Here is a 26,707-nt window from a genome sequence, read left to right as displayed (position 1 = left end):
ACAGAACCCATTAGCGACACTGTGTTTGTCCTACAATTGAATAGTTTAAACATTCAAGAAGTGATGATCTATAAACAAGAAATGCATAACTGAACCCTGTTGCTGATTTGCCCATTAAGGATTATTAGTAATATGGCTGTTCCTCCCACAGAGCAAAAATATAATATTTATACATCCTCACCACAAGCGTCATCTTTCGTCAATATCTGTTGGGGGACAATAGCATCACCTACAAGAAGAGTGACTAAATAGGTGAGAACTTTCCACACAATCACAGGTGCGTGTTGGTTTGCACCTGGTGGTGGGTAAGGTTTTCTATTGGCATGATACACCAAATGCCAATATAACACTCATCTGTTCCTGGGAATGCTATGTCAGTCTTCTGATTCTTACAATATGTACATGGTTGATATTCTTGACCATTGTTCCACCGGCACGATCACATGGTCTCTGGGAGACTTGATCCACCAGGGTGTTTTTTGCACTATTTTACATGCTTTGGTCTCATTTTGGTTAATATAGAAATCTTTATATAAATAATTGGGTTGATTGATCCATGAGGGATCTTGCATGTCAATTTGATAAGTGTAATGTTTTGATCAGATAGAAAATTGTCTTTATCTGATGGACATGTATAAATATTTTGGTTGCAGCCTTGAAAAAGCCCTGTGGGCGAAACGCGCGTCGGCTGCTGTCTTTCCTCATATGAACTTTGGAAATAAAACACCAGATCTCAACTTAAGAAGATTTGTGTGGATATTCCTTTGAGAAGTTTGTTTTTGGGCTTTAGAAAATCATTGAATGCTGAGACTCTATGGACTGTTCTTGAGAAAAAACATTTACATCACTTGATGTGTCACAATAATATGGTGTGCTTGGGTGTTTTGCATATAGAAGAATACAAGAAGTGTGGTATTCTTGAGGAGTATGTGAAACTCGTTTGGTGACAAAACCACTTATTTCCGCATGACTTCAAAGTTGGAAGAAGGAAATATGATATTTTAACTTACTAAGGGTAACCCTAGGCACGCAAAGGTGTTGCACCGGGGTTCAGGTGTGTGGAATATGAATGCGGAACACGCGGTGGAAGATGAGTACCTCAAGGATAACACTCAGCCTAATTTTGGGACTGCTTATTGTTTTAATTTTGCAGTAAAACCCAAGGAATCTCTCGTGGGAAATTCCTGAGGGTAAGATCTAAGTTATGATACACCTACGACCTCGATTGGAGGATTGGGTGTGATGACACAAACTGGGACCTGGAGTGTCCTGAAGAAGGCCTACGTGACCGTAAGAGTTGGCTTATTGAAAAGGCCGAAAAATGTTGACCACCGGGCAGTAAGGAGGGGTGTAAGGAGCACATAGCGACTCCCTAGCACCAACATCCTTCACGTTTTAATCCGGACCGGAGGGTCCAGGAATAAAATAGACTTAGGGATACCTCCAAGTTAGTTTTGACGTTCGCTTCACTGCACCTTCCCAGTCACTATTTGGAAAAATTGGTTCTCTTTATGTTGTGCTGGTCTTCCCCAACCCTATTGCTCCACCCCAGGCATTGGTACTGCCGGGGTGTTTTGTAAGCAGCCCTATCATAAAGCATCTCACACTTCGGTGTGAGTGAGGGCAGTATTAAAACTCCCAGCACGTTTCCACATTATATCACCACACCACGGGCAAAACAGAATGGTGTGCGGTTCCTCCTAGAGGTTACAGGTCGATGTATTTAAGTAACACTGGTGTGCTCGCAGAGGCTGGAGAAAAATATCCTCCTTTTGGAAAAGGACCCTCACACAGCCAGTCAGCTAGGTGTCTTGCTTCATCATTGGGTCTGCTCCTCGTCGGATCAGCGCCCTAGGCCATGGAAGTGAAAGGGGGGACATACACCCGTCTTGGCCATTTGCGGGCTTTCATTATACGCAAAGGCCAATGGAATGTGTGGGAGGAGGTCGACCCACACGGAGAAGCCTCTTGGACGACTGGAGTGATTCCAAGAGGCCCTCTCCTACAGCAGCGCATGAGCGCTGCGCTAGGCCAGACCTAAAAAGAAAGTTACCGAAACGGTACAGTCCAAGTGGGTTTTAAAATTGGCCCCTGCTGTGGAAGCGGATGTTAGTTCCTGGTCAGGTATAAACACAAACTCATACACATGCTTGTAATAGTCTGCCCTCCTACACCACTGAGGTTTACAATGCTATATACACACATCATAGTGGCAACAAAAACAATTGTTTGTAAAAAAAAAAAAAGGTGAAATATATAAGGCTGGAAGTTCTTAAATGGCATGACCACAAATAAAAGACTAAAATAAAAGTACATTTAAAGAAAAAAGCCAGTCAAAATTACAGCACACAGGAATTGCAGATAAGGGAGATAGCATATAAATAAAAAAAGCAAAAAGGTACATGACACTAGATGAGAAAAAAATCTAAAATGCTTATCAGAAGAAAGAAGAAAGAAACAAGTAACTGCAAGAAGTGTTACAATGTGAGGGACAGTGTCAGCTGGGGGAGGACTAAGAGGAGAGTACAGGGGGGCATCCACATTGAGAAAACCTACATGATCCAATTTGAATGTTTGAGAGGCAAGTGGTAGTCTTCCAAATAAATCAAAATGCATATGATGTATTATTATTATTAAAATGTGTATGGCACAGGGAATCATCACCGGGGGGGGGGGGGGAATCTCTCGGCGCCTAGGTAGCAGACAACATATTAAAATGTTTTAAGCAGTTTCTTAAACTGTGCCAGATTGGAGCAGACTCGAATGTCATCTGGTAATCTGTTCCAGTCTGCTGAGGCTAGATAAAAAAGCAGGACCGCCCACCTTGGCTTTCCTGATTGTCTGCGTGCATATCAGATTTTGGCTACTCTATCTCAGTTGACGCACAGGAATGTACGGTTCTAACTTCTTCATTAGATAGGCGGGACCCATCCCCAGCAGTGATTTAAACACTAGACACAAGAGCTTAAAGACTGCTCTTTTCCTGATAGGGAGCCAGTGTAGTTGTCGCAAAAGGGGTAATGACTGAGTTGTGCAGGTTTGTTGAGGGCTAGACACGCTGCTGAATTTTGAACATGCAACCTTGATAATAAATCTTCCCTAATCCCTACCAATAGCGAATTTCCATAGTCTATTATTAGTCTATGTATTAACAACATTCACTGAATGATAAAAAAAACCTGAAGGGAAAAAAAGGTTCTGGGACATTTTTACAGCAGATACTTTTTTTAGATTACCACAGGGATTAAGTATTTGGCTTAATATACCTTAAGTTTTATTTTTTTAAATACTAGACATTTCTTTTTTGTACACTTGTTTTTTATTACATACAACCCATTTTGAAAGCCACCATATACAATCATTGGCCCAGATCTGTATGCAGGTACCTTGCGCAGGCTCACAAACCTTGGATTATGCATGGTCTTAAAATCCAAGCAATACCATCTCAGGGTTAGGAAAGCCTCCACCCACACCTGGTATGAATAAGCAGAGAGCTCACTTCACTGTCTGCACAAATCTAAGAAGTGTAAACTTAACATGTAAAGCCCAGGTTCGAATTGTAAACTCCAGATTTCCACTTGAAGTTCAAATGCTGTACATTGTCCTACTTAATTTATGCATTCTTTAAGCTTGCTCTCACCGCAGTAGTAAGAGGCAATTATTTGATCTACTGAATTTTGCTTTAATATACATCTTTAAAAATATATATATTTTTTAAAATCAATACATTTCTATTTTACCTGTAAATATGCTGCCTTTCTACCATTAGCGATCCAGTTTTAATGAATTACTGACCTAAAGAATTCCGAGAACTCTGGTGCAAGAAATACCATCTGCTGTTCCCAAGTTAATTCCAGAATACCAGATCTAAATATATGAAGTTCCACTGTGGGAAAGTTGAGGAACTATGGTGAAGAGCACTCTACCCTCAAACATAATAAAGAAAATAGCGCATGGTACCAAACATTATAAACAATGCCCAAGAGTTCATTGGCGACATAGGCTTAGGAAGTGGCGAGCATCAAGGGAGACTGGAAGAAAAAGGGTCTGGCTCAACTCAGACAACACGGAAGTCCTCATCCTGTTCCACCGTGTCTGTGTAGGACGACGCCTGGTGGCTTGCAGTGCTCCGAACATCCCCCCCACCCCCACGGACCATGCACGAAACCTCTGCATCATCCTAGACTCCTCGCTCTCATTAAACCACCAAATCAAAGTCATCTCATGCTCCTCCTTCCACACGCTCCACCTACTTTGGAAGATTTTTAAGTGGATCCCCAACAAGTCCAGGAAAACGATCACCCATGTGCTCGTCAGCAGCAAACTACTATGGCAACGCATACTACGCCGGTACCACCCAGAAACTCCTAAAGAAACTGTAGAGCATCCAGAAGGCTTCTGCCAGACTCAACCTGAAAATCCCCCGCCACAGCCACATCACCGATCACATGAGAGACCTCCACTGACTCCAGATCACCAAAAGAATTGCCTTCAAGCTGCTCACACAAAGCCCTCCACAATGCCAGACCTGCATACCTCAACCAACGCCACTCTTACTACACACCCACCAGACAGACATCTCCACTCCACCCATCTGGCCCTGGTCACATCTCACGGATCCGCTAGACCTCGGCTGGAGGAAGATCTTCTTCTACCTTGCTGCAAAAGACCTTGAACTCCCTGCCTCTACATCTCAAGCAATCACCGTCACTGCCTCAATTCAGGAAGGAACTCAAGAACGAACGAACGGCAGAATCCCCCTCCTCCCAACATACAGCGCTTGATTTGTGTTTTATTGCATGTTTTGCACTTCAAATCAAAAAAGTGATTTAAACAAACATTTCCACAATAATTATTTGCATAATACCAGCACAGCATCTTCTTTGTCCAGCAGTTTCAGGGGGTAGTTCAGTTTCTTCCAACCCCTATCAGTTTCTGTTACTTTGTTGCATGTGTCAGCCATGCACACCTCATTACCTCACACCAAGCACCACTCTGAGCCCAGCATATACAAACCTGCGTACCACTCACCAGCAGTCTGGCAACTCTGATCTATCAACAAAACCTTCCCTCAGCTCACCCCATTTCTGCATATCTACCCAGCTTCTTTACACTACACTGAGCACCTGGTCCATTCCTACGATACTGCATTAGTGAGGACTTAAGAGTAACTCCTACATCACTAAGGGATTAAATGCTACTTTTAACAGGGCTTCACTGTATGCCTTACTTTTTTAAGCACCAATTTAAGACCAAACTACTATAAAAAATAACTCAAAGTATGAGAACAGTGACAAATTATGCTTCGAAAGCGCAATAAAACGCAAAGTGAAAAAAGAATCATTAGTGTGCCATTGAGGCCTGTTAGATCCTAGAGCTTGGTACTCAACAGCAAAGGCACTTTGTATTTATAGGTCTTGTGCCCGTAAAGCCCTGCTTATGAAATGTGAAAATGCTTGTAGCCGAAAGCAGAGTAAATAAACCAATTTAAGCAAATGAATAAAGTGCATACGCCTTACTAAAACGAACTCACATTTTTTGCAACACTGAATGCTTGCTACTTGAGCAGACCATCGGATGTGCCACCTCAAAAGTGCAGATAGTAATCATGGAATACTTTTGCAAATTTAAATTTGAAATAAATTTTAATTTGTATTAAATGATCAGGAGTATGATTCCAAGATGCAGCAGTGAGATTACTGAAGGCATTTTTGAATGATCACTTAGGGCTAAAAAAAATTCAGGTCTGGGTTAACTGGGTTTGGAAAAGGAGATATACTTATGTGGGCAAAAAGAATAAAAACCAGAGCTTTGGGAGATGGATTGAAATCGAATAGATGAGACCCATAGTCAGTCGGGCTCTATTAATCTGAATGCCATTGGAGTAGTAAAAATCGGTCTGAAGAGAGAATTGGAATATACTTCCGGCGCCCCTCAAAGAGCCTTCAGCTCAACTGAATTGTGATTTTCAAATAACGTAGAAAATATCAGACATGAGACCTTAAAGGTGTAAAATGTTGCATGCTATAATGAGGCCTCATTTTAATTAACCTGAAGAGAATTCAATTGTAATTATGGCATTTAATGGGTATCTTGTGGCCGCAGTGAAATGGTCTCTATGGCACACGACTCAGAAGACTATTTTGTAACTTTTTGTCTAGAACGAGTAAACACAAGAACTGGGATTTTGCACGTTTAATATCAGGTTTCAAAACAACTGAATAAGTGCACTGTCTTAACTTATTTCTGGGGTTAGCAAATTACAAACACAGGCAATAACATTTTTAAAACTTAGCATACCAGTCTCTCCTGAGGTGTAAGCATAATTGCAGCAAAAATGATTTTTATGGCACTAAATAGATTTTTTTTCTACTTTGAAATAATGATACCTGCTCCATCAAAACCTGTGAAGAAGAAATATCACATTAAGAGCAGTATCTATCTACAATCATAGGTTGGGTTATAGTCATTGCCTGGCTTCAAAGGTTCTAAAGATCTTGCAATCAACCCATGAGTTTCTGTCCCAACTATACAATTGCAAAATTGTATATGTAGAAAACTTTTCCAAGCATCCACTACCAAGCTGTATGACTGGGTGTAACATAAGAAACTCACAGCATTTTCTCTTATGTTCAAGGTCCTCTGTACATCATAAAAATTATGGCACAACCAGCTTTAGTCATCTGCACATGCTACACCTCACTCCTTCACCCCCTTTTCTGTAAAGTTGTCAGCACTAAAGGCAAACATGATTTTGCAGAAGATGTAATTGTTACTTTATGAAGATAATTATAATTATTTACCCATTATTATTAGGATTGCTTTAAAAAAAAAAGTTCTTGCAATGGATTGGGCATATTGGATTTTGGAGAAGATAAAACACAAAATAAAATTCAGTACAGTTTCTTTTAGTAAAAATACAACTGAATGAAGAGTTTATGCAACTAGGTATGTAATTCAACACAAGTCTAAGTCTCTTACTTTCGAATTAATACCTTCCAAGAGGGGCTCTTTGCGCAAACATCTACGGCAGTGCTGTTTGGGAAGGAGGTTTTTTCCAGAATCTTAAAAATTAAAGATGAAAACAAGTAAATGACTGAAGAATCTGCTTTTCTTGCATGCAGCACAGTAACGTTAACCATGTCAGTCAGTCCATCACCACACATTATGGAACCACAAACAAAAGCGGTGTTGGAGTCCATGAGATGACTCACATTGGATGTGCGAAGTGTAATCGAGGAGAGGTGGTAAGGAAAAAAATGAATAATACCATTGAACAGAAGCTATGTTAAGAACAGCTATTCAAGCATTTACAGAATTTAAAGCAACATAAATATTTGGCCCTGGTAACACTTAGAAGAGTATTTTCCTCAAAGACCAACAGTACTCCTTCCACGGGTGGTAGCATTTGGTCTGTGAAATAACAAGGATGGGCAATAATCAGGAAGGAAAACCTAACCTCATTTACGACATGTTGCCACACACCCTCTATACTTTCTGAACACACACTCCTATAACATTCTAGTCCAGTAGCCTACATTTTGTAATCAAAACACTAGCTAACTGAGAGCTAAAGCAGTTTAAGAGCGGTATGAATGTGTTTGTTTCAAGTCAATTCCAAGAGCTGTATTTTTGTAAACTAATCACAATGTCCTTAATTTTCTTGTTGGACGAGTATAACTAACATTGAGAGGTGGAATTACCAAGTTAGGATGGCATTTTCAAACTAAGGATGGCATTTTCAAACTAAGAATGTCATTTGTTGTCTAAAAAGGAAAGGTCATGTTATGTTACATTTTCTCTTAAAAGGCACTTATTCACCTTAGTTTCTTGGCAATAAAAAAACGTAACAAATCCTATAAATTACAAAGTATTTAAAGCCCAAGAAAATAAAGTTGTCAGTGTTATGGGCACATTCTACTACTGGGCATACAGCTAGGTCTCTTGATTACCAACTCCTGAATGCAATAAGACCATTTCTCTCCTAATTTTTTTTTTTTTTTTTTTTTTTTTTTTAAGTTCAAGAAAATTTTTATTTGATATTGAAAAGAGAAAAGCAAGGTGTCAATACAAAGTACAATGGAAATATAAAACGTTGAAAAACTATGATAAATAAAACAAGCATAAGGGTATACATAGTATCAAAAGGAGAATCTGGGCATATAAAACATTAATCATAAATCTCTCCTAATTTTTAGTAGTAAAAAAATTGCAAATGTCATTTTCAATATATGTGGGCATAGTTAAAACAACAAAACATGAGGGAGCAAGCAATGATAATCAGAATTGACACATTATCTGAACATATGAGCAATAGTTTGTAATATCATGTGCAACCGCATGTACACTTCACCATTACAAATGTCAGGAACAGTCCAGAAAACTTAATCCATTAACTAAGCAACAGTTGAAGTAACTATCGTTGGTGTTGTTTAGCCATCATTTTAGTATCAGCAAATTGATTACCCACCCACACTGCAAGAATCAAATTGTTATCCTCACGCTCATCCATTAAGGCTTAAAATTCTGCCCATATACAGGTAATGATTGCTTTGGGGTGTGCGAGTTCCTTTAAACGTCCCCCCATTTGATATAAAAAGTTGGATTAGCCAGTTATAGATTACCGTCTTCTCAACCATGGATATTCTATGATTAGCAAGTTGCAGTGTAAGGCCAAGAGACCTTTCACAAGTGATTTTCAAACTTTGGAAATTGCACCTATATGAAAGCCAAATATCTCATTATCACCTTGGGCCAGTATTCAGGTATCATTCTGCATTCCCATACTGGGTGGAATAAACAACATCAGTGCAATTAGGAGAATAAGTTGGACAAAATGTACTAACATCACATTGTGTGACAAGGCTTCTAGTTCGAGATGTATATTGAATGACTTGGTATAATACACTCAGTCAGACAGTCTTGGTGTGTAAACAGACTGGACGCCACTGATCCTCCGATAGTAGTGTGCCTAGAGTGTGCGGACACTTCTCCTTAGAGGGCTCTGCAAAGGGCTGATGGCATCATACAAGAATGACTACAGTTGTTTTTTCAATCAATTTCTTAGCACAGCTGGCATTTAAAAAATGTAACAGTATGGATTAGTATGGTTTGTTGCGGTCATGCTTTAGTTCCATTTGGATACAATAGCTGCTCTATCTTGTGCATATGATAGAATAGGGATAATGTTACCTTCTGTATGTTGTTACAGCTCACGTAAATTAATCAATTTGCTATTGAGCAATACACCTATTTCATGAATACCTTCCTGAATTAATTCAGTGTCTATGATTTAGTTTCAATGGTACATTTCAAAGTGTGGGATATATGGTCTGTGTGTCCTAAGACTGCATATGATCACCCTAAAAGCCTCCAAGGTGCATTCTGCTGGCATACCTCTCCCCTCCTGTTTAAGTCAGGAAATGCATGTATGTTAGCCGTCTCAAATGGAACAAGCTATGCCATCTCCATTGCTACATGTGGATTACTTAAATTAGTAATGAACTAGTGTACAATATGCTGCAACTGAGCAGCATGGAACTATTCCAAACCCATCTTCATCTCTGCGTTCTGAGGACTGCCTTACTTACTTGTGTATGTTTACCGCCGCAGTACAGCCCTGGGGAGGGAGGGGGGAATAGGGGGGAATGAAGGGGGGGCTACAACCTTTAAAGAAATACCCAAGTAGGATAAAAGAGGACTATTTGCCACCGTACATAAAACTGGGGACAAAAGGGAAACTAAAAGATTTATTTAACTCTATACCTTCATTTCACAGTTTTCCGAACGTTCACAAGTATGTATTTATTTAGTAGTTCTTGGTTTATATGTTATTTATATGCCAGGTTAAATAGAAGCTTAACTTTTTCTCACACCAAGTTATCGTTCAGAAAATTAAGATGCTCTTGCATTGATTTGTAGACAGACATTTACAAACCTAGAACAATTAAAGCTACAAGCAAGTTTGTTTTCAACTCGTGTATAAAACAACGTCACATGCATATAGCAAGACTGCAGCTTCTTTTTACTATGTGACCATGACCTTTCCCTTCAAACCTTCCAGAAGCAGGGCAGCCATGGATTCCACTAGAAGTTAGAATAATAATACCGAGAGGACAGTCCAGTGTGGTGCATCTCTGCAGCATAACAGACCGAGGCAATGTTATCACTGTGATGTATTCCTATACAGGAGGTCAATCACATTTTTATGTTAATGGCCATAAATACAAATGCCCTATAAACATTTTCCTGTCCATCCAAGAAATGGAATCAAAGCATTTTCTGAATCAACTGCGGACGAAATGGCTTCAGTTAGAGCTTTCCAATTATAGGCGATTTAGTATAACCTCCGAATAGAACACTCTGTAGAGCTGCTTGGAGTAAACCCCGTCTGGGTGGAACCTCTGACAGAGTTTTAGCAACAGCATTTTATTACCAAAAATTGTAAAAGACAATGGAGATGCACATTCATTTAAAGCTTCATTTGGTTTGGGAAAAATCATGATTATGGCATCACATACGTTTGTGTAAGATCTTATTTACATGCAGAGTTTCAAGAAAATTAAAGAGAGGAGAGCAGCAGGTCAAAAGGAGTAACGCTACCAGGCATATAGCATGTTTCAATGAGTGGTTCAACCACAAGGACGGTCAGACATATTTTGACTTTGCAGTTTTCAGTGTTAATATTTTGTGGATTTCACTGGTGATTTCTCAGTGCTTTCCTAACATTTTGAAATCACCATTCATCTGTGTTTATTCAGCTGCCTACACGCGCTAAATAGTTAAAAACTGTGTTTTTCATGCGTTTACGAAACATATTGCTTTTTGCGGTGAATGGTATACAGACTTATGGTAGATAGGTTTAAGCATAGAAATCTGTATATGAAACTCGCAGTCACAGACTATCACATGCCCTCACTCACATCCAATTACCTCTTACACTTACTCTCTCGGGACTCTGGCTGGTTTACATAACTTTTAGTGCATCAATAATGAAGAAAGTGTTCTACTGAGATGTTTTTAATACGGGAGGTGGGGCACTCACCAAATCCTTATAAAATAGGACATCATAGGGGTGGTCAGTCCTGTGAACAATATAGTACCTTGGAGAACTTTTAAAATGTTGAATTACACCAGATAATTTTGTAGCTCAGTATTCTAAAATACCCGAAATCGGAAGCTTTCAGTGTGCTTGCTCTATTTTTCGGCATTCTTTGTGTGACTACATGAAAGTGGTGGTGCTGTTGTGTGGAGATTCATAGCTACCAAGTTTCCGTATTATAAACACATGTCTTTATTTGGATATAAAATAACATCCTTAAAAGGAGCACCAGCAACTATACACATTGTGAAAGCTAAAAACTGACATCAAATAACCAACGGTGGGTAGGTACAAGTTTTCCACATGGCATTCTGCAACTCCCTTTTATAAACAGTCCACATGGCATTAAACTAACTTTAAAAAGGTAAGGAGCTCATTATACCGATGATTAGCAGTATTGGACTTGTAAACTAACGAACCGTTGACGAATAATTACAAGTTTCAAAAGTGGGTTCAGATAAAAATAGCAGCAACAGTTCAATAGCAGCGAATTATAGGAAAATACAGAAATTAAAGTTTCCGTATTGTTATTGTTATTGTTAGTTGGTATTTGTTGAGCGCATTATCACCTACAGGTCTCTAAGCGCTGATCGAGAGATCTTAACCTAGCCAAGAGAGTGGGTTATATCCAGGCGTCTGCGAACAGGACTGTTTTTAATTTTTTCCTGAAAGGAAGGAGGTTATGTTCCTTCCAAGGGTCTCAGGCAGGTTGTTCCAGAAGGAGGGGATAACTGATGAGAATGCTCTACCGCCTTTCGTGGACAGATTAAATCTTGGACAGGCTAGGAGGCTAGCATCCATGGACCGTAGTGCCCTACTGGGGATGTATTTGGCAAGGCGGTCCTTGATGAAATTAGGAGCTCGGCCATAGAGGGATTTATGTGCAATACAGAGTCCCTTGAATTTTGCTCTCTGTTTCACAGGGAGCCAATGCAGCTGTTTGAGGAGGGGCGATGCATGTGCTCGCCTAGGGGCTTTGAAAATAAACCTTGCGGCGTCATTCAACACCACCTGGAGTCTTGACATAAGGTTCTCCGGGAGGCCGATATATATAGGGCGTTGCCATAGTCAAGGCGTGCTAGTATCAGAGCAGAGACTGCGGTTCGGAGTGTGTTGAATGTAAGGATGGGGACAAGCTTGCGCAGTTGTCTCAAAAGTCCAGTGCATGTACCTACCACAGCCAAGACTTGCTGGGTCATAGTAAGCTTAGCATAAATTTTAATCCCCCAGACTTTTTACCACTTTAGCAGGTTCTGGAGGTGTACCCAGCTCTTGCGGCCAGAAGAGCTCCTGCCAAGGGTGGGAGTCTGAGGTGACGGCCAGTACTTCCGTTTTGTCTGGGTTTATTTTCAATGAATTAGCCGACATCCAATTCACCGTGAATTTTAGGATGTTTTGAAAACGGGAATGAGCAGGGGACACATTGTCTATCTGGATAATTACTTGGGTGTCGTCGGCGTAGTTATAAATTTGGCAATCCAAGTGGTTATGGGCCGCTATCAGTGGCTGGAGGTAGACGTTAAACAGGAGTGGGGATAACGCCGAACCCTGAGGTACACCACATGAGTGGTCCTGAATCAGACACAAGGTCATTCAGTTGTACTCTCTGTGAACACTTTCCAAGGAAGGAGGTCAACCAAGCCAGAGCTGTGCCCTGGATCCCCAGGTGTCACATTTTAAGTCAGTCCTGACGTTCTAACAAACATCACATGTATTCAGAGATTGAAAATTCTGCTGTTACCATTAAAGTATGGACTCAAAATCGCCAGCAATAAAGTGTTGTTGGCTAAATAACCAGGATTGGCTGAATGTGTCACACACGACAGTGGAACATCTTGCATCTATTAATGTTTGCTGTTTTTGAATGTGGAAAGTCAAAGTGCACATTGTGACAACATTGTGACAACACTTTTATAAGAGGTAACTGTCACAAAACCTTGCACTGAATGTTTAAAGCCAAATATTTGACAGTTGACCTGCTTTCAATACAGACTTGTGAACTGACCTGATATGATTGTAATACACTCAGATTCTCTGCAGTGCACAAAATATTTAGATTAGATCTGAAAACGTGCTTCTAAACATTTTCATAAGCACACAAAGCAGGAAAACATTTTTGTGACATTCTTGAACAATAAAATGCCAGCAGACTAATTTTACAACAGTCGTTTGCTGCTGCCTTGTAAAACAGTCACATTGTGTTGGAACTTTTAGGGAGAAAAACAATTACACGTCCCCCACTTACCTTATTTTATTTGAATGCCATTTTAGTTTGATGTGCAGGTGTTTGCTATGTGCGCACGGACAAGGGCTTTTCCACTTTGTGAAGTTTATCAGTTATTTCAGGTTTAAACCTAAAACAGAAAAGCTGAAGCCTAATCACACAATTGAATATCCAGGTCTACTTTGGCAAAGATTGGTTTACCGAGTACTCAAGTCTGCTATTTAGTTAGTTAAGAGACATGGGCCTTATAGAGAAAGTAATGTAGCAAACCACAAACAGCTAGATTAAACAGGAAGTTCGCCTAGGAATTCCACTCTACCCTAAAACCAACCTGCAACTTAGTGTTTCAAAGCCTGCAGTTATGTGGATTTTCTAGAGGTACACCAAACGCTTTCTGTTATATAGCCTGGGGTTGCTTTACCCATTAGCCGACTGCCTATTTTAAGTAACTAATGTTTGTACCTTGCGGAGGCAGCTTTCACAAAGCATCCAGGTATAGGTCAAATTTCTTTTGTTAGGAACCTAAGTTACAAGCAAAATTCAGCAGGAGGAGAACCTGACTGAAAATTCTATCTGTCCTACAGGTATCAACTGGACAGCGCATGCTGGAACATTCCTCCCTTTAAATGCAGTAACAAAGGGATACATTTGAAAAACATAAATCAATAATTCATATACACTCTTACAAACCCTTGCTTTCCCGCCCCTGCACACAAATACATTTCCATGCCCTAATGATTGCAAAGCAGCTACACTAAACAAAAGACTCGCAGATCACACAAGCAATATGCAGACAAATGCCATAATTAACTTCAGCTAAGAGCACACCACAAACCACCCAAATGGCATTAAATCATCCGTTGAATTGCTCAAGAAACAGAGCACAGGCTACTAAACGTCACCTATTTCGCAAAAGGAATCAAATAAAACTTCTTGACAAGGACACACAGTCCTAAAGTCACACCCATTCCACAAATGAACAAGATAAACCTTCCCAAACATGGCACATGGCAAATCTCAGCCTCCTTCCCAATCTGGTCCCAAGTTTACCTCTAATCGCGTCTCAACAAGGCAACAGGGCAAATCCTCCATACAGCAAAAGCATCACATCAGTACAGTAGTGGTAGCAAATTCACTCTGTTAAAACGTGTTATTTTACATTACTATTAAAGTAGGTTATGGTGTTTTCAATGCAACCAAATACTTCAACACACAACTGGCAATGCACATGCTACTTAATTTGATGTTGCCCCAAATGCAACTTACACTGTAACAATGTACAGCAATTATACCTGCCGATAACAGTCAGTGGAATCAATAGGGATTTGGTTAGACCCTATATTTTCTGGTCCGAGTAACACTTTAAAAAAACTGTAGAGAAAGGATTATTGAGGGCAATGTGGAAGGGGTTGTGTGGAACCCTACAGATCTAAAGACCAGGTGACAAACGTGTAGAGCCTATATAAAAAAAAAAAATAAAAAAAAAAAAAACAGACCAGGTTCTGTCCTACAAAAGCAACTTTAACATTTTTACCACAAAGATCCATCGCAATGTTTTACCTTTTTTGGGATCAGCTGATTAATAAGAGCTGAGCGGACCTCTGCAGAAAGGCACAGAGGAGAGAGGAGGAGGCCACTGTCCACATTTAAGGAATTTTCTAAAGATATGTCACTTTCATCACTACTGGACAGCTCTTCCCATTCATCGTCAGAAGGATCTGAAATCCCAGAGAAAGCCAGAAAGGAATTATTTGAATAAAGCAAGCTTTTATTAAATACATCTCTATTGTTTGACCTGCAGAACTAAATAAACGAAAAGGTTACTCACGGACTAAAAATCTGTTGTGGCATGTAGTGCTGTAGATTCACATGCTTAGCATAAGTCCTCCATATAGTGTTGGGTTTGGAAATGTGCAAGTTGTTTTTCTACTAAGAAGTCTTTAGAGTCATGAGTTGTGGTGACACCCGCTCTTGCTTACCAAGTGCGCATGGTCCTCAACTCCATTGTTAAGATTGTTTTTGGCTTGGCGGATGGAGTGTAAAGAATGATGTATCCTAGTTAAGTGAAACTAGTGTAATATGTACATAAATATAATTGCAATCCACATAGGTATTCAGGGAGGCGGGTGGGCACATGTGAATCTACAGCACTACATGCCTCTAAGAGAAGCTTACTGGGTAAGTAACATTTTCTGTTTGAGGCATGTGTGGCTGTAGATACACATGCTTAGCATAGACAGTAAAGCAGCTTTCCCTTATAAGTGGTGACTAGCCTGTGTGGGTTGCAATTATTTGAAATAAAAGTTCTTATAAGCTCCTGGCCCACATTTGCTTGTCACGTGTGTGATGTGGTCCATGTAGCTGCCTTACATAGGTCAGCAATAGGTATAGTCCCTAAAAAGCACCTGCAAGCTCCCTTCTTGCAAGTAGCACAAGCCCTTGAAGGGATAGGTGGGGTTTGTTTAGCTTTAGCATAACAGGTTGGTATACATTTTACAATCCAACGTAACATGTCTGATTTTGAAATGGCGCTTCCTTTATGTGGTTTTGAAAATGCAACAGTTGTTGTGGTTTTTAAAATAATTGAGTTCTGTCCCTATAAACACACAAGAGCTCGTTTTACATCTTGCATGTGTAATGCTCTTTCCGCAACTGAATCAGGTTGGGGGGAAATACTGGTAATGCAATAGACTGAATTAAGTGGAACTGGGAGACCACTTTTGGAAAAAAATAGGATTGGTAAGTAGTATCCCCTTGTCTTTATGAAGTTGGAAGAATGGTTCTTCCAGATTTAATACCTAAAGCTCACTAACCTGTCTGGGTGAAGAGATTGCAATGAGAAATGCAACTGTCCAGGATAAAAATTTGAGAAAGCATAAGTGTGGAGGCTAAAAAGGGGAACCCACTTACCTTGTTAAGACAATGTTGGGATTCTAAGCAGGGATTATTGGTACTCTTTTATAACAAGAATTCTGAATATAGAGTTTTGTTCCCTATTTTGCAGATATGCAGCAACTGCAGCTACGCGTAGGTAAAAGCTAACCTAGATGTATGTAAATGTTATGTTATGTTATGTTATTGTCATTTTTAGTGCGCACAGATGCTCCAGCGAAGGAGCGTCCTGGCGCAGGGAAAGGTGGACATAACACAACACTAAAACCAGAAGGAAAGGAAGAAACAGGAATTTTTAAAACAAAAAGGTTTTCAGAGCCCTACAAAATGCTAATAGATCATCTAAGAGGCGGATTTCTAAAGGAAGAGCATTCCAGAGAGTCGCAGCTCTCACTCGAAAGGAACGTCCGCCCATCCGGCTGAGTCTAAACCGTGGGGCAACCGCAAGGGATTGACCGAGAGATCTGAGTGGGCGAGTTGGAACGTAGGGAGATACAAGATTGTTAAGTATCTCAGGTGCCGACCTTTTTAAAATTTTAAAAGCCAGGCTAAGGGCTTTAAAGTGAATTCTACTTTTAATCGGTAGCCAGTGTAAGGACCGAAGAGTATTAGAGGTAGGACAGGTCCGAGGCAAACCGACCACCGCCCTCGCCGCTGCATTCTGTACCCGTTGTAAACGAAGAATCTCAGCTTGGTTTGCTCCCAGAAGAAGTGAACTAGCATAGTCCAACCGGGAGATAATCATCGCTTGGATGACCAGCTGTCTTGTCGGGGCATCAAAAAATTTGAGCACCGGTCTTAACCCGCGTAGGACACCAAAACAGCTTGCCGCCACTCTCTTGGTATGGGTCGTAAAACAGAGTGTATGGTGAAGCCACACTCCCAGGTTCCTGAGTTCCAAGACTGGTGTAGGGGACTGGTGTAGTAGGACAGTGTTTTGAGCATTTGCTGTTAAGGGGTCAATATCCTTTGAATGGCAATAGTGCACCATATGCAATTTTGCCATAGAACAGGCTCTAGTAATAGGTATTCATGCATCTTTAGGAATGTCCATACACTGTTGAGGTAGATTTAAGTATTTAGAATCTAAGACCTCAGGAGCCAGATCACAAGATTGGGAGATCTGTGGTTTGGATGCCTTACTGCTCCCTGGTGGGGTTAAAAGGTATTGCCAGTTGAGAAGTACCTAGTGTGGGACTACTGAAAGTTCTAGTAGTGTGGTGAACCATGGTTGTCTTGCCCATGTGGGAGCCACCAGGATGGCGGTCAGAGATGTCTGACGAAGTTTGTGAACAACAAACGGAATTAGTGGGAGAGGTGGAAAAGCATAAGCACATATCCCAGACTCACTCATCCATACTGCATTGCCCTTGGACTGTGGCTGAGGGAACAGAGGTGAAGTTTGGGCATTTGGTGTTTTCTGCTGTGGCAAAGAGGTTTATGTCTAGGTGACCCTACTTTTGGAAGAATGGGAGAACATGTGGGTTGATCTCCCACTCGTGGACTTGTTGACACCTCCTGCTGAGGAGATACGCCAAGTCGTTGTCCACTCCCGGTATGTACTACGCTAAGAGGTGAATGTTGTGCCAGAGAGGACACCTCCAGATGGTCCGGGCTAGGTGAGATAGCGGAGATGACCTGGTGCCCCCCCTGTTTTTGCAGATAACATATGGTAGTCGTATTGTATGTCTTGATGAAGACTACCTTACCTATGAGGTGAGGAAGGAATACTTTTAGTGCTAGATGAATAGCTACTAGCTCTAGGTGATTCATATGGAGATGAGAACGACTGGGTTTCCAGTGATCTTGCACAGTCCAAACCGTTATTGATAATTCGAAACATTAAGTTCCATTATCAGAAGTACATCAATAGAAGCTTATAAAAAAAGACGCCAAATAAACAATAAAAACAGTAAGAGTCTAAAACTTACATGAGGATTACGTCACTCAGTCACACTCAACCAAAGCAAAGAGACATGATTTACACACTGGCTAGCATTTTACATCTAATCAACCAGGCTGTGTATAGGAATTTGGAAACAACCACAAATGTGGAAGTGTCGCTTTTACAAACTCTATATGCTTCTCTATGTATCCATTGATAGACTAAGGATTCTACACATAGGCATAATCCACTTAGAACTTGATTTTAAATAGAGGGCAGAAGAACAGGACAAGCTGGTCAGTTTCACATGTTTTTAGAATAAAAGCAACAGCCAGTTCCCTCATCCAACCTCCTCCAACTAACTGTAAAAGTTACAACCGGAAGGGATCCAGATCTCAATTGAAGGGACAGTGACCGAGCACATTCATTGTGCTTGGACAGAATTTTATGAGCGAGAAAAGCACTTGTTAAGAGTCCCAAGTGAGGAGGAGAGGTCCCTGCCCCTAATGACTTCCTTGTTCACCCATTTTTAAATTAGGGTATCATCCCTTCTCCAGATGGACTGTGGCTTACTCCAAAAGTTTCCCAGGCCTAGATCAAACCATCTCTTCTTGAGTGCCCTTAATCATCGAACTGTCCCCACCCTGTAGGCCAAAATAATGTCCTGTAAGCCCTCCCTGAGATGGTGCAGTTCATCAGAACCATGTTCAGATGAAATAGTGTAAGGGCCTCAGAACCAACAGTGACAATAACTCCAGGATCCCAAGTTCCAGCCGACACGGAACCAATGGCGTTTCTTTGCCAAGGCCCAGGAGGCTTCTAGTGAAATTTTCTGGAATGCACAAAGCACTGGTGTTACAATGGCCTCATAGTTCGGCCAGTAAAAAGCAAAACCCTGCCCCCGCTAGCCTGGTCTTTATAGATTTCTGCCGTTGGGCGTATAGGCGACCAGGCTATCTTTTTGGCAAACTTTAATATAACTCCAACCCGCTGCATGAGAATTAGGGTGCTCTTTAGAATTTGTGAGTCCCAGCATACCGACTCTAACCTAATCCCTTAATGATCAAACTCCTGTAATCTTTCCAGTACATCGAGTCCCACCTTAACTCCCGTCACCTTCCCCCTCTTAGTTAAAGTCACATATTTGATTTTGGAGAAGTTGACTACAAGACCAAAATCAGTGTAAAACTGAATGAAGCTATCAACAAGGTTTTGCAACCTATTCCTGGTTTTGGACAATAGCGCATGGTCTGCAAAAAGGAGAGCAGGTATTTTTACTCACACCAAGCTGAGGGAATCATTAACACAGTTGGATAGATACGCAGTACAATCCCGCACAATCAATTCCTGTGAGTGCGCTCCCCAACCTGCGAGTGATGCATCCATTGTTATGGTCCGCTGCGGAACTGACTCTGAAAGGCCGTCCTTCGAGAAGATTGTTGGTATTCCACCACTGTAGAGAGTGGCAAGCTTGACAGCTGATCAACACTAGAGCTTCCAGCTGACAGTCCACTTGAGTCCATTGATACAGTAAACATTGTTGCAATGGGCGAATTTTGAGTCTGGCATTATGGAGCACATGATTCCTAGGAGGCGCATGACTTATCTGCTGATGAGGCATAAACTATGGAATAAGTGTCTGGAAGGACTGACTCCCTGCAGCATTTGGGCAAGCCATCCCTGTGTGTGAGTGGAGGATGGATCCCAGGAAAGGTTGCATTTAAAGAAAATAGAGGTATTTGCAATTAGTTTGCCCTATGAAGCAATCTCATATGCCCGCTTTTTATTTTGGTCTGGGAGATGTTGGAGGAGCCCCTCCATTACATTACAATGTGACTGGTCGTAACACGAGAGGAGACCAAAGGAGTTTGCAATTTTCCAGTGGTTAGCAGATTGAGCAGTTACCAGATGTCTGTGAAGAACAAGTTACTTACCTTCGGTAACAATATATCTGTAAGAAACATTGGTTAGTTAGATTCCTTACCTTAGAATATCCCCAGGAGTCAGGCTGGATCCGGAAAGTTTTGCGTAGCAGTACCTCTGCACGGCAGTAGGCATCGTCTGCGGCTCTGCGTTAGTCATAGGCATCATTGGCGCTGGGATGACGTCGGAGTACTTAGACGCCGTCCTCGCGTGCTGACGCCAGTTCTTATACACAGCTTTTCCGCGCCGGAAACGCAGAGCCATGATAAAAACAGACACTGGTGCCATGAAACTAGGGCCCTCGAAGGAATGTACCGTAACCCTAGATATCGGTTCACAGAACGGGGAGGATGGGTGGGGCGGTACGGAATCTAACTAACTAATGTTTCTTACAGATATATCGTTACCGAAGGTAAGTAACTTGTTCATCTGAAAGAAACACGTTAGTTAGATTCCTTACCTTAGAATAGTTACCCCAGCAATACCAACCCCGGTGGTGGGTCTGCGAACCAAGATCACACCGGAAAGTCCGGGAGAACGGAACGGCCAAAGAAGCCATCTTTCCGGACTTGGCTGTCCAGGCAGTAGTGTCTAGCAAACGTGTGCAGCGAGGCCCACGTAGCTGCCTGATAGATGTCCTGCAAGGGGACTCCCCGACCCAGGGCAGTAGTAGCCGCCGTGGCCCGAGTGGAATGGGCTCTCAGCAAAACAGGAGGCTCCTTTTTCGCCAAGGAGTAGCAAATCTTGATGCACAAGACAACCCACCGAGAGATGGTTCGTTTGTGCACCGCCCATCCCTTCTTAGCACCCACGTAACCAACAAAGTGCTGGTCATCCACCCGGAACTGGCGTGTGCGCTCTAGATAGAATGAGAGCGCATGTTTTGGGTCCAGACGGTGGAGCCTCTCTCGCTCTTTCGAGGGATGCGGAGGCGGAAAGAAGGCGGGCAAGGTGATAGACTGCCCGATGTGGAAGGCTGTGACTACCTTGGGCAGGAAAGAGGGACGCTTTCTTAAAACAACCTTATCCGGATGGACGGAAAGAAAATGAGGCTTAGAAGAAAGAGCCTGGAGCTCATTCACTCTCCTGGCAGAGGTTATAGCAACCAGGAATGCAGTCTTAAGAGTTAGAAGACGAAGAGTGCAATTGTGAAGTGGCTCGAAAGGAGCGCACATCAAATAAGTCAGAACAAGGTTCAAGTCCCACTGAGGCATCACAAAAGGAACAGGAGGAAACATGTGAGTGATGCCCTTCATGAATCTATTTACAACAGGGGACTTGAAAAGAGAAGGCTGATAAGGAAGCCTTAAGAAGGCCGAAATGGCAGAGAGGTAGCCCTTGATAGTGCCCAGAGCAGAGCCCTGCTGGGCAAGAGAAAGAAGAAAGAGGAGAACCTCTGAAAGAGGTGCAGAAAGGGGATCCAAAGCCTTTGCTGTGCACCATGACACAAATGTATTCCACCTGCAGGAGCATACCGATTTTGTGGAGGGACGCCTGGCTGCCAGAATCACATCACAGACTTCAGGAGTCAAGTCAAATGGCCTCAACTGTCGCCGCTCAATTTCCACGCATGGAGGTGGAGACTTGACAGGTTCGCATGGAGGACCGTCCCCTGCTACTGCGACAGAAGGTCCTCCCGAAGAGGCAGACGAATCGGGGGAAACCAATGACATGCTGAGTAGCTCGGGATACCAGTACCTTCGTGCCCAGTCCGGAGCCACAAGGATGACTTGGGCCCGGTCGTGCCTGATCTTCTCTTCTTCAGCACTCTGGGCAGAAGTGGTATAGGCGGAAAGGCATACAACAGACCGCAACTCCACTCGCGACGAAAAGCGTCTGAGCGAGTGCCGCCTTGGAAATTCCAACGCGCAGAACTGATGACATTGCGCGTTCTCTTCTGTGGCAAATAGATCTAACCAAGGCTCTCGCCACTGCCGAAAGAGGCCACGTCCGAGTTCAGATGCCATTCGTGATCCATCATGCACCGACGGCTGAGTTAGTCCGCCCTGGCGTTCAGGGAACCTGCCAGGTGTTGAAGCACCAGGGTGATGCCCTGGTGTTCCAGCCATTGCCAGAGGCGCAGAGCCTCCTGGCATACGGTCCACGACCCCACCCCGCCCTGTTTGTTGCAGTACCACATGGCGGTGGTGTTGTCTGTGAACACCTGCACCACACTTCCCCAGACAGAGGGAAGGAATGCTTTCAGAGTAAGCCGGATCGCCCGCAGCTCCAGAAGGTTGATGTGGAGCAGGGACTACGCCGGAGACCAGAGGCCTCTGATATCCGCCTCTCCCATGTGGCCCCCCCAGCCCAGGAGGGACGCATCCATCACAACTACGTGCTCCGGTTGGGTTAGGGCGAGGCATCTGCCGCTGACCCAATTGCGGTCCAAGAGCCACCACTGCAACCGTCTCGCAGTGCCCTCTGAGATCAGGACGTGGTCGGAAAGGTTGCCCTGATGCTGGGCCCACTGAAACTTTAGGTCCCACTGCAGAGCCCACATCCGCCACCTGACGTGATGCACCAGAAGGATGTAGGACGCCATCAGCCTCAGAAGCCGCAGCGTCAACCTAACCGAGACCCGGGATAAAGGTTGAAAGATAAGAATCAGAGCCTGAATATCCCGAAACCCGCTGTTCGGGAGGATAAACCCGAAACTGCGCCGAATACAGAACCGCTCCGATGAAGAGGAGCTTTTGAAAGGGACACAGGTGTGACTTCGGCACATTGATGGAAAACCCCAGCAAGTGCAGGAGGTCGGCCGTAGTCTGGAGGTGGCTGACTACTGTCTGGGGCGAGCCCGCCTTCAACAACCAGTCGTCGAGATAGGGGAACACTGACACCCCTAACCTGCGGAGATGAGCTGCGACCACCGCCATCACTTTCGTGAACACCCGTGGGGCGCTGGTAAGGCCAAAGGGGAGCACGGTGAACTGAAAGTGCTCGTGGCCTACCGTGAACCGCAGGTAGCGCCGGTGGACCGGCAGGACGGGATGTGAAAATAAGTGCCCTGCAAGTCCAACGCTACCATCCAGTCTCTGGGGTCTAGGGCAGCTAAGATATGAGCCAAAGTCAGCATCTTGAACTTCTCCTTCCGGATAAGCCGTTGACGTTCCGCAGGTCCAAGATAGGGCGTAGGCCCCCTTTGCCCTTCTTGGGGACCAGAAAGTAGTGGGAATAACAACCATGACCTACTTCCGGCCCAGGAACGCGCTCAATGCCCCCCTTAGCCAAGAGGGCAGACACTTCCTCTTGCAGAAGTTGCAAGTGATCCCCCGACATGCGGGGATACTGCAGTGGCATGGCTGGAGGGGTCGCCTCGAAGGGGAGGGAGTAGCCCCTTCGGACGAGTTGCAGAACCCACCTGTCCGATGTGATGGTACGCCAGTGGAGGAGGTGATGGCGGACCCTGCCCCCCACTGGCGTCAAATGGGCCTGAAAGCTCGGACTAGGAAGGCTTTGAGGCAGATGCTGCGGGGGTGGATGTGGACTGGCCTCACCGGTGTCCCCTGGCACCGTCACGGCGGCTACCACGTCCGCCACCGCGTTGGATGTTAGACTGCGGCCCGTGGCTGGCAGGACGTGAAGGGGCGCCCCTTCCTTGGCCACGAAAGGAGCGAAAGGCAGACTGCTGCGGACGCTGGCCCGAGAGGCCAAAGGACTTGGCCGTAGCCCTGGAGTCCTTGAAGCGTTCAAGCGCATGATCTGCCTTGCCACCAAAGAGGTGGCTGCCATCGAACGGCATGTCCATGAGGGTGTTCTGGACATCAGCCGAGAAGTTGGCGGACCTCAGCCGGGCGTGGTGGCGAACCACCACCATCGTTGACATCGCCCTGCCCAGCGAGTCCGTGGTATCCAGCCAACATCATATGGAATACCGCGCTGCGTCTCGTCCCTCCGCGAGGGCTTGAGCGAGCTTCGCCCGGGCCTCCTCCGGGCACTCTGGCAGCACGGCCGCAACCGTATCCCACAGAGAGTGGGTATAACGGCCCAAAAGGCAAGCGGTGTTGACTGACCGCAACCCACAACTGAGGGAGGAGAACAGTTTCTTGCCAAACTGTTCATACCTTTTGGATTCCCAATCTGGGGTTGCAGTCGGGAATGCAGATTGGGAAGTAGAGGCCTGGATAACCAGGCTCTCGGGGGTGGGGCGGGAGGACAGGAAGCTAGGGTCGCCTGGAACTGGGCAGTGCCGCCTGGCGACGTTCCTATCTACAGGGGGACCTGTAGCGGGCCTGGACCAGGTGCCCAACAGGACGTGCATGAGAGCCTCATTAAACAGCAGTAGAGGCTCCGGAGATCCTGACTGCGGTTTAAGGACCTCAGTGAGGATGTTAGACCTCACAGTTGCGACGGGGAGCGTAAGCTCCAAGGCCTTGGCTGCCCTCGTCAGCACCACACTATAAGCAGCCCCCTCCTCCGTAGCCACGGTAGGAGGGGAGACAAAGCCAGTGTCAGGTGAAGTGTCAAGACCACCGGCTTCCCCTAGCTCATCTGTCCAGTCCTGAAATGACTGACACTCCCGTGTAAGAGGGTACTCAGACCCCTCCCAATCCCACTCGTCCTCCATCTCCTGATATTCAGGGTCAAAGGATGGAGCTGGATCAAAGAAAAATTGCTCCTCAGCTGGCGCCGGATCCGGACCAAGGGAGGGATCAGGGATGGCACCGTGCGGGGATGGCGCCGGAGGCGACACCCTGGGGGTAGACGCCGGCGGGGTCGTATGGTCGACCAGGGGCGACCTGGATCCGGAACCGGATCCAGCGGGGGCCTGCAGCGCCGGGACCGAAGTCACCGATTGCGCCGGGCCGCAGCACCCGACGGCACCGGGCCCAAAGCACCTGGCCCGCATGGACTCCCAGTCGGGGCCGCGGGCCCGGAGGCGCTCCCGCGGGACCCCGACGGAGGAATGAGGGACCTCATGGCCATGAGGAAGGCCTCGATCTCCTCCGGCATCGCATTCAGCCCAGGGACCGGCGGGTATGGAGCTGGCCGCGGCGCCTACGGCTCTGGCGGAGCCAGTGTCTCCCGAACCCCAGCCGCATCGCGCAAGAGTCGGAAGAGCGATGTCGTCTCTTCGACTTCTTGTGCCTCTTACCTGAGGACTTGGAGCCCGACGAATGGTGACGACTCGCCGAGCTTCGATGACTGTGGCCCAGCGACCGGTCCCTCGCGCCCCCTCCTGGACCGGTACCTAGAGCGGCGCGTGGCCGGCTGCCGGGGCTTGAGGCACTTACAGGACAGCTCCCACCTAGCCTTCGATGTCAAGGCCCGGCAGTCGGGGCACAACCAGTCGTCGTGGTCGGCCCCAATTCAATAGAGGCACCGGCAGTGGGGATCGGTAATCGACATCAGTCGGTTGCAGTCGGTACAGGACTTGAACCCGGGCATCCCTACCGGCACCGAGAGTCGTAAAGACACGAGAAGGGATCAAAAAGGATCGAAAAAGTTTAGTCAAAAAGTGACTAAGGTACCGCTTTCTGCGCTTGCTGGTGCAGAAAAAAGAAGAACTGACGTCAGCGCGCGAGGGCGGCGTCTAAGTACTCCTTCGACGTCATCCCGGCGCCAACGATGCCGATGACAGACGGGAAGCCACAGATGACGCCTACCGACGCGCAGAGGTACTGCTACGCAAAACTTTCCAGATCCAGCCTGACGCCTGGGGATATTCTAAAGTAAGGAATCTAACTAACATGTTTCTTTCAGATTTTGCCTTTTTCCCTGCGATTGCCACCACTAAAGAGTCAGTTATTAGTTGGCCCTTTATGTATGTTGGATCGGTAGGGGACGCTTTGTAGTTTTTTTTTTTTAAATGTATTTATTTATTTTTTGTTTGACCTTGGTTTGATGACCAGTGCTTTGACCGGTTCCTTAAAAATGTCCAGAGTATGCCACAACATGCTTTTAAGTATTGGCAAGTATTGTGCAGATCTTTGGTTGGAGGAACTGTCTGGAGAGGGAATGCTTTGCAGGATATAGGTCTGGGTCTGTGTCTGTATCTGCATATGGGTCTGTATCATGTGTGTCCCAAAGGTCATCTTGAGGGGGAATGGAGAATTGATCTCCTTTATCTCCATATCCCTGAAAAAAGTGAACGGAACCCTTTGGAGAATCCAGTGTGTCAGCAGGAGACAAAGGCGGTGGTGAGTGTGCCACTGGTGGTCGGCTGATGGGTTGTGGATTGGCAGCATTGTCTGCTATCTTTTTGAGCTTTGTTGGAATGGGTATCTCCAAATCTTGTTCCAAGCAAGAGTTAATTGTCTCTTGGCTGGATTTTCTGCTGTATAAGGAGGCCTAGTCAGAATGCGACCAGAGTCCGGGTGTATAACCAGATGTTTCTGGCTGGAATCCAGCATGTCCTGTAGCCACTGAAGCACAGGTTCCACAGTTTCGGAGTAGAGCCTTTGTTTAGCGAAGGTGTAGGGATTTGGTTCCAAACTAGTTTTGGACACAGAGGGTCTTGTTTCCGAAGTAGTTTTCGGTGCCGGCGATCTCAACTCAGAGTCTTGACTGGAGTCCGATAGCTAATGACCATAAATCCTTCGCTAATCATTTGATGCTAGGAATATTTGATACAGCTGTTCTAAGACCATGGCCCGAAGGAGGTGGTCACCCGTGTGATGATTTTGGTTGATCAGAAGTGGATGGACAACCCTTTGGGATATTTTGCTGAGGCGTGACC

At 44.6% G+C, this 26,707-nt stretch overlaps 1 protein-coding gene across 3 annotated transcripts in view; it reads right to left on the bottom strand.

Annotated features, from left to right (window-relative positions):
- Positions 1 to 26,707, bottom strand: part of HEATR3 (HEAT repeat containing 3) — a 191,783-nt gene that overhangs the window by 58,173 nt on the left and 106,903 nt on the right. For all 3 annotated transcript variants that reach the window (XM_078671370.1, XM_078671369.1, XM_078671371.1), the window contains 2 exons: positions 14,886 to 15,043; positions 6,982 to 7,064 (listed from right to left, as the gene is read on the bottom strand). In XM_078671370.1, the coding sequence (XP_078527496.1) occupies positions 6,982 to 7,064; positions 14,886 to 15,043 (241 nt within the window). The remainder of the gene's footprint in view (positions 1 to 6,981; positions 7,065 to 14,885; positions 15,044 to 26,707) is intronic.

Source organism: Lissotriton helveticus, chromosome 12, assembly GCF_964261635.1.
Source record: "Lissotriton helveticus chromosome 12, aLisHel1.1, whole genome shotgun sequence".
Lineage (NCBI taxonomy): Eukaryota > Metazoa > Chordata > Amphibia > Caudata > Salamandridae > Lissotriton > Lissotriton helveticus.
This window is presented reverse-complemented; position numbering and strand designations above follow the sequence as displayed.